General features: G+C 38.8%; 1 protein-coding gene across 1 annotated transcript in view; it reads left to right on the top strand.

Moving 5' to 3' along the window:
• Window positions 1–13,196, top strand: part of BBOX1 (gamma-butyrobetaine hydroxylase 1) — a 71,185-nt gene extending 57,989 nt beyond the window's left edge. Inside the window, exons 6-8 of the mRNA XM_004708401.4 lie at window positions 4,535–4,731; window positions 11,034–11,200; window positions 12,806–13,196. Of these exons, the coding sequence (XP_004708458.1) occupies window positions 4,535–4,731; window positions 11,034–11,200; window positions 12,806–12,966 (525 nt within the window). The 3' untranslated portion in view covers window positions 12,967–13,196. The remainder of the gene's footprint in view (window positions 1–4,534; window positions 4,732–11,033; window positions 11,201–12,805) is intronic.
• The last annotated feature ends 3,023 nt before the right edge of the window (window positions 13,197–16,219 follow it).

Here is a 16,219-nt window from a genome sequence, read left to right as displayed (position 1 = left end):
AAACTTGTGTTTTCCAGTCCAGCCTGTTGGGGCACCATGCCCTGTCTCCAATGTCCACCCTCATCATTCCCTGGGGATCTTTCTACTCCCTTCCCCTGTCATCTATTTCCTTTTACTTTCCTCTTGTCCCACTATCATGCTCACCCTTCATTTGGGTTCCAGTAATTTCTCTCAGTTATGTTGCCTTTTCTGAATCCCTACCAAGCCTCTCATGCTCTCCTTGCCACTAATTTTGGATCACTTGTTGTTCCCTTGTCCCTGGGTTGGTCAACACCACCTCCTTTCCCCGGCTTCCCCCTCACCCATGTCCCCTCAGAACCATCGGTTCCGTTGTTTTCTCCTCCAGACTGTTCATCCAGCCCATCTTATCTAGATCTGAAGAGATAATAATATGCACCAAAAAACAAGGCATGGTAACACAAAACAGCAAAAGAGAACACAACAACATATCATCATTTTTTTAATTCAATGATGTAAACAACATATCAAACCTCCCCCCAAACTTGCTCTGCCCTCCCCTTTTCCTCTCTTCTTTCTCTTGTAGAAACTTCCCCAAACTTCCCTCTAGTTAATACCTACCTGTTTGCCCTCTGGTCTACTGTTCCTTCTTCCTTCCCTTGCTCTCCCAAGCCTGGTAAACATCAAAGTCTGTTTCTTTTGGTATGAAAAACATTAATCTTCATTTTTCTCTCCCTTGGGAAACCAAAAGGTGCCAGGAATTACTTCCAGGAAGAAACAAAGAAATGGTTTTTAAAGCTTAAAAATATATATTTTTAATACATTTAAAAATATGTTTTCCATTATTTCTGCCTGAAAGTAATCATCAGTACCATGTGGCTTGCCAAGAAAGATTTCACAACAGCAGTACACCTGGGGGTCTCTCAGCACAAATAACACTTCCGGGAGAGGTGGCGAGAAAACAAAATCCAGAATCATGAGGTAGGGCTTTCCTACAAAGTCACCGGGCCATAATTTGTATCAATGAGCTATTGTATGATAAACACATACTCCTAACTTAATGACTTCAAACAGCAATGTTTTCTTAGCTTATGAATTCCCAATTTGGGCTAAAGTAAGCAGGGCAGTCCTTCTGGTCCAAGTCCATATGCCTGCAGTCAACTGCAGAAGAGGGTGAGGAGTCCTTGGCTTACGTGGTTTCTGCTGAGCTGGTTTTCCCTGCTCCACAGCCTAGCATGCTCCAGCAAAAACCAAATCTTTGTTCTAGAGATCCAGCCAAAGTCTGCGAGATATCTGAAGACCTGAGGTTGTTAGGTGTCCTCTAGTCAGTTCCTACCCAGCCACCCTCGTATGTATGACAGAACAGAACACCACCGGGTCTTGTGTAGCCTCACAGTAGTTATGTTTGAGCCCATTTGTTTCTGCCTCTCTGCCAATCCATCTTGAGAGCTTTCACCTTTTCTCTGCCCCTCTACTTTACCAAGCATGATGTCCTTCTCCAGGGACTGGTCTCTCCTGATAACGTCTAAAGTAGGTGAGATGAAGTCAGCCATACTTGCCTCCCAGGGCCTTCTGGCTGTACTTTTGCCAAGATAGATAGGTTTGTTCTTTTGTCTGTCCATGGTTCTTGAAGTATTCTTCACCAACACCATAGTTCATATAGATAGATTTTTCTTCAGTTTTCCTTTCTCAGTGTCTACCTTTCACATATGCGTCAGTCTGGGTAGACTAGAGAAACAAATCCACAGAAACTCATATGTACATAAGGGAGAGTTTTATATAAAAGGTAAGTGTACCTTAAGAAAGCACCCCCCACACACACAAAAAAAGAAAGCACCCCAACCCAATCCAGTCCAAGCCCGTAAGTCTGACATTAGCCCATATGTCCGACACCGATCTACAAAGTCCTCAAACTTGCAAAACACACGTAATGATGCCAACTGCAGGAGGAAAGCCAAATCAGTGAACGTGTAAGCATCTCAGCGCTGGGAGGGGTCTCCACACAGCTGCTCCAGCACCCAGGGCTGCATCAGGGTAGGTCCATGTGGCTTCTCCTCAGGGATGTCTCACAGGAAGTGAGGCTTGCCAGCTGAGGCAGAGAACTAGCTAAGGCAGCTGCACCCTGATCTGACCATCAAAAAGCAAGAGACCAGAGAACAAGACAGGGGAGGCTCACAGAGCCATTTATCTCTCCACCCTTCAATTAATCTCACATGTGTTTATTGTCCAGGTTGGCACAATAAATCTTAGCTTCGCAACATACATATGAAATGACTGAAAATATCACGCTGGGGTCAGACAGTTTCTAGTGCTCAAAGTAACATCCATGTTTTTCAACGGTCTCGTGCTGTGGATTTACCCAGTGAAACCCATCATTGGAGCTCATGACTGCTGCTTCCATGAGCACAGATCTTGGAGCCAAGCCAGACGAAATCTTTTACAACTTCCTCTCCATTTATCATGATGTTACTTATTGGTCCCATTACGAGGAGTTTTATTTAATTATTTACATCTAATTGTAGTGAAGGGTGTAATCCTTGATCTACAACAGCAAGTTTTTCAAATCCTCCTCACTTTCAACAAGCAAGGTTTTGTCATCTGTCTATTGAAGGTTGTTAATACACCTTCCCCCAAGTCTGATGCCACATTCTTCATAAAATAAAACTTCTCATATTATTTTCTCAGCATACAGACTGAAGAAGTCAGGATACAACCCGGACTCCCACCCTTCCTGATCTTAAACCATGCAATATTCCCTTGTCCTGTTCATATATCATATCTCCTTCTTGATCCATGGATAGGTTCCACATGAAAACCATGAAGTGTTCTAGAATTCCCATTCTTCTCAAAACTATCCATAGTTTGTTATGACCCACACGGTCATATGCTTTTGCATAGTCAATGAAACACATGTAAACATCTTTCTAGTATTCTCAGCTTTTAGCCAAGACCTTTCCGAGATTAGAAATGATAGCTCTTGCTCCATGTCTTCTTCTGAATCCAGCCTGAACCTCTGGCAGTTCCCTGGCGATGGACCACTCAAAGCAATGTTGGAAGGCCTAGGCTAGCCCAAATTCACATCAGCAATGATTATTGATCAAAGCAAGTCACAAGCCTAGGACAAATTCAATAGACAGGGCAATAGACTCTCCCTTATACAGGAGAATTTTTTTTTAATGCATCACATAGGAGTGTGGACTGAAGGAAGAGGATAACCCACGTGCCATCTGATCTATACAATTTCTCCTCCAAGAGGGCAATCCTCTGGGTAGGGTTTCAAACTCCCTAGGAGAGTCTCACTACATTTGTAAAGAATTTTCATTTCTTTTGAATAACTATATTTATATATATATATAAACCATTTATTCACATATATAAATCACATATATAAAATCATAATTTGTTAAACCAGTAGTTTAGCTAATGTTGGCAAGAACAATGGGAAATAACAAGGGCAGAGAGAAAAGTTACTGGCAAGAAAATGTCAGTCAGCATGATGTTAAAATAATAATAATAATAGTTGGCTTTGGCCCATTTACCCTTCATTAATGAGAGGATTGCCTAGATTTTCCACTCTTACTGGATTTTCAAGATAGAGATTTTTGTTATTTCACTTAGACATTTTTGCACTGAAAATAGGGATAGCATATCCTTTAAAAAGGAAATTCCCTGATTACTTTCTAGTTTAACAAATTATGATTTGTTCACTTGGCTTCATGTGGTTTCAGTAGTTTTGTTGATTGTGGAACACTGCGTGCTTTCTCTGAACTAAGTGATGACAGTGGAATTTTTGTGTGGGGCATGGGAGGATGGGACACACAATTTTATTTTTTCTAAATATGATCCAGAGATTTTCTGTCACCCATGATCAACTGTGAAACTAATCTGTAAGATAAATGTGGGTTTATTCACATTGATAGCAACCTTCATCATTTATTATCATGTTTTTACATCTGAAAAATAAATAGGCCTTTACACTATCTCAGCAGTTCTCTCTCACACATATAATACATTTCATGTCGCAAGAAGGAAATAATATTCCTAGAACTCAGTTCTGACAATATTCCAAAGCCTTTGGTGATTCCCTTTGCACATAAGAGAAAATTCAAAACACCCACCTGCTAGTCAAGACCCAAATCATGAGACCCAAGATTTCCTCTCCAAACTCATCTACAACTCCCATTTATGATCCAGACTTTTGGATCGCAATGAGCTCATTAGCACTGTCATCAGATTTGCATTTCATTTTATTCTACCTACGCGAAACATAAGCATCCTCCTTTTTCTCCACTTTAAATCCTTCCCAAACTACTGTGGTATGAACTGCTTACCTCCCGCAGTTTCTACATCTGGACCCTTTGTTGACTAATGCCTGTGTCTGCCACTAGGTTTGAACTGCAATGCACGGGGCAGTGACTAAAAGTTCCTTGCCCCACCACCCCGCCCCAGCCCAGAAAAGAGACAGAGTTTTTAAACAGTTTAGTTCATTCAGAATTTAAAAATCTTTCTTTAACATGGTGTCTCAAAAGTACTTGCATATCATTTTAAAACATATATCTCCTTTTCTCATTTCCAGGTTCAGCTTCTGCACTGCATGAAGCAAACAGTTACTGGTGGGGATACTGAAATTGTAGATGGGTTCAACGTTTGCCAAAAGCTCCAAGAAAGAAATCCGCAGGCTTTCCGGATTTTGTCCTCCACCTTTGTGGATTTTACCGACCTTGGAGTAGATTACTGTGATTTCTCCGTACAATCAAAGCACAAAATTATAGAGTAAGGATAAATGTATCCTACCAATAAAAATGCCATGCAAATACTGACAAAATAATTTCATTAACCTAATGCTTACACAGGAGAGAGCTTTGATTAAGCCCAGAGTGCTGCTATAATTCATTGATTCTTAAATCTAATTTTAGAGTGAATGAGAAAAAGAAATTTTCATTATAAAATCATTCTTGATCACATTACATGGCTGCCCTGACCTCTCTCAACATAAGAGAAGTCACAAGACCTAAAAACCTTTATTTTTACTAGACTTTTTTTAAGAGGCATTTACAAGCAAATTGTGTGGTATGCAGAAAGTTCCCCTAGATGCCCTCACCCGGCTACATATTTGTTCCTAATTTGACTATATGTCATTCTTGTGGAGTGTTTGCTACACTAGATAAACCAAGTTATATCACTATTAACTAAAGTTCATAGATTACACTCAGTTAATTCTTTATGTTGTACAGTGCTATGGTTTTAACAAGCCTATGTCTTGTCATGTCCAGCATTATATATCACATGTAATTGTATCACCACGCCCCAAAATGCCCCATGCATGTCCTCATCCTCCTTCCCTTCCATGTTCCTTCTTCACTGGTGACAACCACTGGTCGTTTGTGATGTCTCTTTAGTTCTGTCTTTCCATATTGCCATATAAGAGAAATCATACATTATGTTATATTTTCTCAGACTGATTTCTTTCTCTTGGCAATATGCACTTAGGGTTCGTCCACCATTTAGCTGTCAGTTAGTCATACTATGGTGGCTTGCCTGTACCTGTGCTGCTGGAAGTTATGTCACTGATTTCAAGTCCTCTCAGAGGCATCCAAATTCAGTAGGTCCCATCAGAGCTGGCAGACTGAGAACAGACTGTGAAGCAAAAATAGGCTGTCCACTTTGGAGAAATTAGCCACAAAAAACTTTATGGACAGCAGTGAAGCATTGTCACTTACTGAAAACGTTCTGAATAGCAGCAGAATAATGTTAGATAGAGTGTCAGAAGATGAGTCCTTCAGGCTGGAAGGCATTCATATTATGACTTAGGAAGAGCCGCCTTCTCAAAGTAGTCGACCATAATGACATGGATGGAGTAAAGCTTTCAGGACCTTCATTTGCTAATGGGTCATGGCTCAACATTAGAAGAAACAGCTGCAAATATTTGTGTATATATGTGTTCAGGTTGAAGCAGAAGAAAACTAAAACAAGTCCACGAGTGTAACCAAGAGTATATCCAAATCTCGTTTTCAAGAACAGATTTTCTGCATTGAACACTAATGACAGAAGGCATGATGAGCTGTGGGCAGACATCAAGAGCATCATTCATTAAAAAAGCAAAATGTCATTAAAAAGAAAGGAAAGTAGGAAACATCCTAGTGGATATCAAAACAGATTCTGAAACTAGTTTTTAATTGTAGAGTAGCTAAGGCATATGGAAAAAGTGATGAAGTCAAAGAACTGAGCAGAAAATGTAAAAGGGCAACTTGAGAAGACAAGTATTATAATGAAATTAGAAAGTCAAAAGGGAGAATAAAGTCAGTATATTTAAACTGAAAGAACTGAAGAAAAATATTAAAGCCTCAAGATGCAATATTGGAAGAATCTATAGGTAAACTATGGATATACCCAGGAAGCATCAAAAACAGATGGAAAGAATACACAGAGTCACTGTACTAGAAATACTTGACATTCAACCATTTCAATAGGTAGCATATGAACAGGAACCAATGATGCTGATGGAAGAAATCCAAGCTTCACTGAAGTCATTAGCCAAATCAAGAATTCAAGAATTTACAGAATACCAATTGAAGTGTTCCAACAAGATGATGAAGCACTGGAAGTACTCATTCATCTTTACCCCAAAATGTAGACAATAGCTACCTGGCCAACGGACTGAAAGAGCTCCGCCTTCAGAAACCCTCACAATGGAGCCAATGGGGAACATCATGGTAAGCAGAGAAAAGATGGAAGTTGTCAGGGATTTTAGCTTGCTTGGGTCCACAAGCAATACTTGTGGAAGTATCAGTCGAGAAATCAAACAACATATTGCAGTGGGTAAATATCCTGCATGAGACTTCTTTAAAGTATTGGAAAAGCAAGGGTACTACTTTGAGGACTAAGGTCCGTATGACTTGAGCCATGGTATTTTCAGTCTCCTTTTGTGCATGTGATAGGTGGACATTGAATAAGAATAACCGAAGAAGAATTGATGTATTTAAATTATGGTGCTGGTGAATCATCTTGAAAGTACCATGCACTGCCGAGAAAAGAAATAAATTTATCTTGGAAGAAGTATAACCAAAATGCTGCTTAGAAGGGATGCTGGCCAGACTTGGTACTTTCGACATATCATCAGGAGAGACCAGGTCCTGGAAAAGGATATTGTGCTTAGTAGAGTCGAGGGGCAGTGAAACAGAGAAAGCTCTTGAAAAGCTGGATGAACACAGTGGCTGCAACAACGGGCTTGAATATAACAATTGTGAAGACGGTACAAGACCCAACAATGCTTCATTCGGTTGAACATAGGGTCTCAATGCACAGGAACCAATCTGAGAGCACCTAACAACAACTACATGATTTTCCTAGTTCAGTAGGTTATTTCCTCTTATCATTGTATAATGTGCTGTGGCATGGATGCACCTAGTTTGTTTACCCATTCACCTGTCAAAGGACATCATAATCGCCTCCATTTTTTTGCAATTAAGAGTAAAGGTGCCATAAAATCCATACGCAGTTTTCACAGAAAGAGATATTTTCTACATTTATCTTTTAATAAGTTATATATAGTTGTAATCAATGTAATTGCATTAGTCAGGATTTTTTTAGCCAGAAGTGAAAGACTCTAACTCCGATGAGGTAAGGCCAAAGGATACTCTGTGCCCCTTGAAATTGCCTGCTTGTTCCTTTACCTTTTGATTGTATCCCTCTCTGTGTTGGATTCATTCTCAATAACGTGTCATAGAAGCTTCAAGTTCACATCTTGAGTGCTCATGATCACAGTACAAGAAAAACACCAATTTTCCAATAGCCTTGATACAAGTCTAGAGAAACATTTAGGTCCATATCCACCTTTGAAGCCATCACTGTAGTCAAAAGTTTAGATAATTCCAATTGACCCAACCTAGATTATATATTTATCTCTGGACCTTTGAAGCAGGGTCAGCTATACCAGAACCATGTGAACAGAAAGGAAATAAGATTACCTCCATAAAAAATAGTAAGCCAACTTAAAGTATGCATCCCATGCATTAAAAATTTACATTCTATCTTTTCCAGTTAACACTCTTCTGTCACAATGTTTCCAAGTACTTACAAAGGACACAAAGATCTTTTACTTGATAATTATTTCACATTGTGTTCCTAAAACATAGCTTATTTAATTATACCATAGTTGATGAAAATTTGGAGCACTTCCAATTTCAGAATTGAGTTTATGTTCTTTTAAAAAAGAAATAGCCAAATAATATGAAAATAACTCATTTGGTATGTAATCAAGTCCACAGTATAGGAATCCATCCTACTCGTGTACCCATATAATCTCCGTTTATTCACTTAATGAGTATTTTTAAAGCCAGTCACTGTTTCTGATGCCTGGGAAACATTGGTCACCAAACAACCAAAGGAGCTCTACCCTTGTTTGTCTTGCATTCCAATGGAGAAAGGGAGGGTAGGAACGGTAAAATAGCTGAGCAAATTGCAGTGACTTTTTTCATTCAAGTGCTTTTAGTAACAGAGAAACACAGGGTGAGTAGGGACATCTGACAGTCCCTACTATAATTATTGGTTCAAAAAATGTATAACAAATATTATAAAAAGCAAAACAAAATCACTTGCATAGAGTCAGCTAGCAATAAAGGTAACCCAACAGAATGCAGAAATCATAAAACAATATCACTATATCCCTTAACAAATCAAATTTTGCTGAAGATAATTCCACAACCGTTGCAGCACTGCATTGAAAGGGAGGTGCCAGAAACACAAGCCAGATTCAGAAAAGAACATGGCACAAGGGATATCATTGCTGATCCTAGATAGGTCATGGCTGAAAACAGGGAATACAAGAAAGATAATTACTTGTTGTTTATTACTATGCAAAGGCCTTAGACTATGTGGATCATAACAAACTACAGATGACCTCACGAAGAGTGGGAAATCCAGAAGCCTTCATTGTTCTCTTGGGGAACCTGTTCGTAAACAGACAGTCATTTGAAAAGAACAAGGGAATATTTCATGACTTAAAATCAGGAAAGGTGTGTATCAGAGTTGCATCCTCTCACCATACTTATTCAATCTGCATGTTGAGAAAATAAACCAAGACACTGGACTATAACCAGGAGAATGTGGCATCAGGTTTGGAGGAAGGCTGATTGCCAACCTGCCATACGTATATGGCACAACTTTGCTGGCTGAAAGCAAAGAGGACTTGCAGTACTTGCTGATAAAGATCAAAGACTGTAGCTTTCATTATGGACTTCAGCTTGAGGTAAAGAAACCAAAAATCCTTAACATAGGACCAAGAGACTGTCGTGATTGCAATGAATGATTTGATATGACTCCCCTGGCCATATTAAATTACATATTGATTGGGTTATATGACTCAGCTGTGAGTGATTGTTAACAGGGTTCATTGTGGTTGCCATTCTGTTAGGCATGAAATGAGCCATCTCAGAAGCAGAAAAAGGAGATCTCACTATCAGCATAAGAAGAGCCAAGAGTGGAGCATACCTTTGGATGAGAGATTCCTACACACTGAACCTTGTTGATCCAGGAGACATCTTTGACACCAGAGGAGGAACAGCAAAAAAAACCCAAAAACCAATAGCGAAACCAGGAGCCAGAGTGTGAGACAGAGCTGTGGACTTTGCAGGCCACAAAGCAAGTAAAAGCTCAGCACTTTGAATTGGGAAGCTGGCTTGTGGAATGGGGTCCCTCTGAGCAGCTCAGTGAGGGAAATGGGTTTGCTGACCCACAGAGCTGGAGCTGAGTACCTTCCAATTCAGGTGTACAGTGGAGTAGCATGCCCTTTAGGCATTTATTGGCAGACCTAGATGAGCTTCATAACACTGCCCATCCAGGGCCAAGGCCAGACTATGCAGCTGAGAGCCAGAGAGACCTGCCCATAGGCATGGAAGAAAAGAAGCAGTCCTGACAGAACAACTATATTCAGGGCATTTAGCATTTAAATACTGACCTGTTAATTTTCCTAATAATCCTCATAATCATGAGTATTATAAGTGAAGTCTGTTTTGCTATTGCAATGAATTTTAGAACCCAACAGAAAAATAGAGTGCTGAGAGAAAGAGTAATAAAAGTAGAGCGTGCTGTAGGAGAAAGAGCAATGATAAATAAAGGAAAGGTTGAAGTTGCCAAGAATTTCATTTTCCGTATAGCCACAATCAGTGCAGGTGGAAGCAGCAGTCAAGAAACCAAGTGTATTTCACTGGGGGAAATATGCTGCCCAAGACCTCTTTAAAGCATCCAAGAGGAAGGCTGCCACTTTGAGGACTAAGGTGCACTTGACCCACGTTGTGTTACTTTGAATCATGGGTCTATAAAAGCTGGAAAATGAATAAGGAAGACAGCAGATGGATTTAGATGAATTTGATTATGGTGTTGGCAAAGAATATTGAAAGTACTGTGGATCTCCTAAACAAAAATTCAATTTGTCTTAGAAGTACAGCCAGAATGTTGCATAGGAGCAAAGGCGGCTGCAACATATACAACACTGTGAGGATGGCACAGGGCCGACAGTGTGCATCCTGCTGTAAGTGGGAAACGATTAACGCGAGCCTGTTCAAGAGCACCTAACAACAATAGCTACAATTCACATAAAATTCAGGACATGTACTCTTGACGGATTTCAATTGTAGCTCTGAGCTTTTAGATACCAAAGCAAAGAGGGAGCATTATCAGTTACAAAATTAAAAATATTTCTGAAATCAAAAACAACTTATTGCCTGCAGACCCTTATAATATGTGATGTAATAGGCAGTATCATAATGGCATTCCCACAAAGAATGAATGGATTTCACTAAGCATAGCACAACTTTAATTGAACCTCTTAGTAACAGTTATTTCTAATTAAATTGAATTTGGGGCACTTCTGGTAAGATTTCAAAAATCGCCTGCTAAATGAGTGAATGAAAAAAATGAATGTGTAAATCATATCACAGGTAACCTTTATGTCTTTTGTACATGGTTTTAGATTCATTAATGCTGTCATTCAGAAATACCTTCCAAGATAAGTTGATCTAGTGAAATATAAAAAGATATTTTATGAATTATGCATTTGTTTCCTTTTAAAAAATTAGGTTAGATGATAAAGGCCAAGTGGTTCGCATCAACTTCAATAATGCCACCAGAGACACGATATTTGATGTGCCTGTAGAAAGGGTACAGCCATTTTATGCTGCTTTGAAGGAGTTCGTTGCTCTCATGAACTGCAAAGAATTCAAGTTCACCTTCAAGATGCATCCGGGTCAGTGAATACATTTTCTTAAATGGGGGGACGATGTGTTTTTCATCAATGTAACAAGTGAGATCCACAGAAGTTCTTTTTTCTAAAGTATGTCATGTGAAATTCTTATGATAAGTTGTTGATAAACAAGAGGCTTGATTAACTAAGCAGATTCCTGGGCTCCCCAGACTCAAAAATACTCATTTTTAACCATACGTTCTGACAAGAAAAGGTAGTTAGGTCAACTCTATTTCCAAACCATGTGTGAAACAGTAGAACTATTCTTGAAAATACTTTGTACAGAAGCAAGTCGCCAGGCCTTTCTTTGGTTGCTCAGAGGCCTTGAACCACCAACACTTAGATTAGTCATGAAGAATTGCCAGTTAACCGAGGGTCATCCTTAAGCACACTAGAATTTAAGAAACTCCAACCTAAATAATAAATACTTGGAAGAAAAATGATGGACCAGATAAAAATCTCATGTGCCAGATGGATACCATATACCCTGATAAAGGCAATATAAAATAAGCCTTTCCAGAAAATGCTTATCCTGGCAAACAAGTAATAATGATCCATAAATTCTCACTAAAAGGTACATAATGGTTCTCTATCAAACCTATTTGCCAAGATAGTGTTACCAGAAATAAAATAGCACTTGAAATATGTCAGCTACTTGAAATGAAAGATCACAAAGCTTTATACGGCTTTAGGATCATTTCTACTCCAGAAAGTACCATCAAACTTGACTCTTTTGTATCAAGTCCAGAAAACAATTCCTCTCTCCTGTTGACTTGGCCTACAGTAAGACTTTCCACTGGTGATTACATGTTAAATAGCTTTTTTGGTTTAATAAAGTTGCACTAGAAACCTCTGTAAATCCAAAATCATACAGTCACATACTCAGATGAAAAATTCATGGGAGAAAATTCCAAGAAGATAGGAATTAGAATCTGAACTCTAGTAGTTTAGGGGAAATCCCTTAACTTCTTGGAGTCTGTGGATACAGTAGTGACATAATAATCTCTTCTTAGGGTCCTTTGGAAGGCTAGAAATAAAGTACATTAAATGCTGTATCCTAAGAATGTCACTATTTTAATAATTATTTGAATCTGTTAAACTGGGAAGAGGCATGGCTAATTAAAAGATAAATAAAACTCAATAGGAGTAATGCAAAAGGTTTACACTGATATGTTTTACAAGATAGTTATAAAAGTACTACCAAGCTGTGTAGTTTAAATGCCATCAAGTCTTAAGCAGTCTGTGTCCAGTGAGCTGACTTCGGTGAAAAAGCTAATGCACCATTTGATGGGAAGAAATAAATATACTGTTTACTGATGTGAACCACGGGTTCTTAGTGGCTTAGTGGGTTAGGAGGTGGGCTGCTAACCACATGGTCAGCAGTTTGAAACTACCAACCCTCTGCTAGAGAGCTGAGAAAGAAGAGGCTGTCTGCACCCATTAAAGATTTGCAGCCTCCGAAACCCACAGGAGCAGTTCTATTCTGCCCACAGGTTTTGGTTTGGCTTGGATGTAAACCAAGTAGCAGGGGTATTTGATATGTTCAATTTTCTAGCTATGGGACTTATTTAAACACCTGCTATTCATCTTGAAAACTCTTCAATCTAGGTGATGTGATTACTTTTGACAACTGGCGCTTACTTCACGGCCGCCGAAGCTATGAAGCAGGAACGGAGATATCTCGCCTTCTAGAAGGAGCATATGCTGACTGGGACGTGGTCATGTCAAGGCTTCGTATCCTAAGACAGAGCGTTGGAAATGCAAACTGAATCTCCTATCAAAATCTTAGCAAGATTGCAATTCGTGTGTTTAGTATGTTGTTGCAAGTTTATTTGGGCTCAGAAACCATTTCCAAATTAATCATGTACTAACTTCTTTGACATTGAACACATAACTCTTTACTAAGAGTATGATTTTCTCTGTAATTATATGAGCACACTGCCACCTTTCTAGATGTTATGACAGTGTTTTCTCATGTCCAATTAAAGCTCCCCTTTGATTTGGTCATGCATATGGTCTAATCCTGCTCTCCATATCTGAGTGTCTGGAATACCTAGTTTTCATATCAAATAAAACTTTTTTTTTCAAATAAGACTAATTGTTTTAAAGCTTTTGTCTCAACTAATCTTTGCATTTCAATTTGTTTCATATAAAATAGGTTTTGCAAAAATATAAATAAATAAATAAATAAAATAAAATAGGTTTTGCTCCATTTCCTATGGAGTCTCATGCCTCAACCTTCAGTATGCCTAGGAAAGGGTTTGTAGGCTTTTGAAGATTTTTACTCATTTTTATTAAAGAATTCTATTATGAAAACATCCAGACATCACCAACCTTGTGATTTAAATATTTTTGTACTACTAAAGACACCAAACACAAGTATACAAAATTAACAGAGTGCATAATACCTACCGTGCTCTTGCCCAAATAAATATTCTCCCAAACTACACTCATTGTTAATACCTATTCATGGATGAGCGTTCCTTAATTCCGTACCTTCAGTCAATGACCCGGAGAGGCCTACATGAAATCTTAGAGGAGAAGGCTTCTGCTGGTATCTAGAAACACAAATGCTGGTCTCAGTTTCTTCTCGAGCCGCTGCCTTGTCCTTCGTGGTGTAGCATAGTTCCCACTGACAGCTATGGAAGGCCCATTCCTGTTAAGTCTCATCACTTCTCTGCCTCCATGGAAAAGGTATCCATGTTTTCAGATATCATTTGCTGATGTTCTGGGAGTTCACATATTATTAAACCATAAATTTGTGGACTTAACCAAGCCACCTATTCTAAAAGTCTCCATCATTGCCACCTCTATAGATCTCTGTCTATTGTCTTAAGAGCAAGTGAAAGACACTAATTTCAGGCATTATTTACCTTTCGTTTTGTACGTATTTTCATTTCCACAAAGTGTGACCCGGGCAGCACTGGACTGTCTTACTCAAGTGCGCCTTCGGTCCATGCCCGCGCTCCTTTCTGACGCTCTGAACCAGGTTTGCCTTCCCACACAATGTTGTCCCTTTCTGAGATGCTCATTGTCCTTGCTTTGGTGAGTCCTGATGAAGGCTTATATAGTACATCACACATATTTCATTTCTTTGAATTTAAAAATGAATAGGTTGTATTGCCAATCCCATCTTTACAAAGATGTTCTCAAGATGAAAGCCAGTGAGTGTAAAAGGTTCTTGGCCTGGTTCTTTGAGGGAGCACTGAATATCTGAAAACAATGCCTCCAGTTCCAGCCTTCTGTACCATCTAAGCCTCAAGCCCTTCCTAAAGTAACTTGTTACAGGCTGATACATCAAACAAATACTTATGGTATGCTAATACATGTCTAGCACTGCTGGACTAAAACTAGGAACAAACTTCAGATGCGGCCCTTATAATTGGATAACAGTCCCTCAGTGATGAAATTGGTTAAGTAGGTGGCTGTTAAAGAAAATATTTATGGTTTGAGTTTACCCAAGGCACCTTGAAAGCTCACCTGGCCATCTACCTTGAGAAAGCAACCACTGAAGACTAGGTTTTCTGCCTAGATCGAGACTAAGACTAGGGCCCTTAGTCACACTTCAGGCCAGGAACCAAACTCAGTCAAACACAGGAGTGGAGTGTACATCATTTAACAACTAGTTCTCTGCCCTAATGACCATTTTAAGTATAAAAAAAGTATGTACCCAAAAGTAGTTTATGATTTCACACAGTTAATAAGAACAATACACTTGATTATGTTGTAAGAAAGTTTTAAAATATTAATGAAAAAATATTAAATAATACCTGACAAAAATAAAACTGTTACTTAAGATATTTCCATATTGCTTCTTGATTGGCATCCTGGCTTGCAATACTCTTTGCTTTTATCCAAGCATCGCTGGCTGTATGTTTTATCCTTGACCATATTTTCACTGGAAGAGAAGGGTTCCATTCCTTTAGAGTTAGGCCAAATAGACATTAGTCATTGTGTTTGAACTATTAGAAACCAGCGACTTCTCTTTTGTGAAAGAAAAATATCCCTCCTTTCCATTTCTGCTGAACTTACAGCAATTGTTCTGACTATCTGTTTAGCTCTTTGAACACTTTCACAAATTGCATAATTGACTCAAATATCTTGTGAAAATTTGGGGGCACAACACAAAGCTGAAATGAATGACAGCATGTTACCCTCTGGTTGTTTGACAATTTTTTCTCTTTATGTTATATATTTATATATATACTGACATAACATGCAAGGGAATAAAAATGTATTTCATCAAAAGTATAACCACTTTAATGAAATTAATAGATAAATATTACAAGCAAAATTATGTCTAATTTTTATACCGATGGAACGAATGAACATTATTATGGACACTTAGATTATGCAGTTGCATAGATGAACATTAAAAAAAGAGTAAGGAATGTAAATTTGTGAGCTCCACCTTGGACAGCTGTCCAGCCACCCACCTTAGAGAGAACCCTGATTAGAAGTACCATTCTAACAGCTGGTTCACCAATCTCAACCAAAAATTAGGTATCAGTTCTGGCTGTTACGAACCAGCTGAATCTCACTACTGGTCAAATAGGTCGATCAAGGGAACAATTACACTAAAGAGGTAAGTAATCCTTAGGATAATCCAGCATTTCAGATAAAGTTCAGAAGGGTTAGGGAAGAAGAAAGACTGGAAATGGGATACGCAAGTACACGGGTAGGAAGTGGGATAAAGGATTTTGCATTGTGGAGATTAAAGTCAATGACTTGAAGCACAATGTATGGGAATTGAATGGACAATTGATTTGCTCCATAATCCTTCACCCAATTCACAATAAAGACTTAAAAAGAAATAGATCTATGTGCATATATTTATAGGTTTAGTATTAAGGTAGCAGAAGGACATTGGGCCTCCATTCTAGTACTCCCTCAATGCAAGAATACTTTCCCGACACAACCGCTGAAGACAAAGAGGGTGAATAAGCAAATGTGGTGAAGAAAGCTGATGGTGCCCGGCTATCAAAAGATATAGCATCTGGGGTCTTAAAGGCTTGAAGGTAA

Source organism: Echinops telfairi, unplaced genomic scaffold, assembly GCF_000313985.2.
Source record: "Echinops telfairi isolate 266 unplaced genomic scaffold, ASM31398v2 ScPeMD7_60;HRSCAF=208, whole genome shotgun sequence".
NCBI classification, from domain to species: Eukaryota; Metazoa; Chordata; class Mammalia; order Afrosoricida; family Tenrecidae; genus Echinops; species Echinops telfairi.
This window is presented reverse-complemented; position numbering and strand designations above follow the sequence as displayed.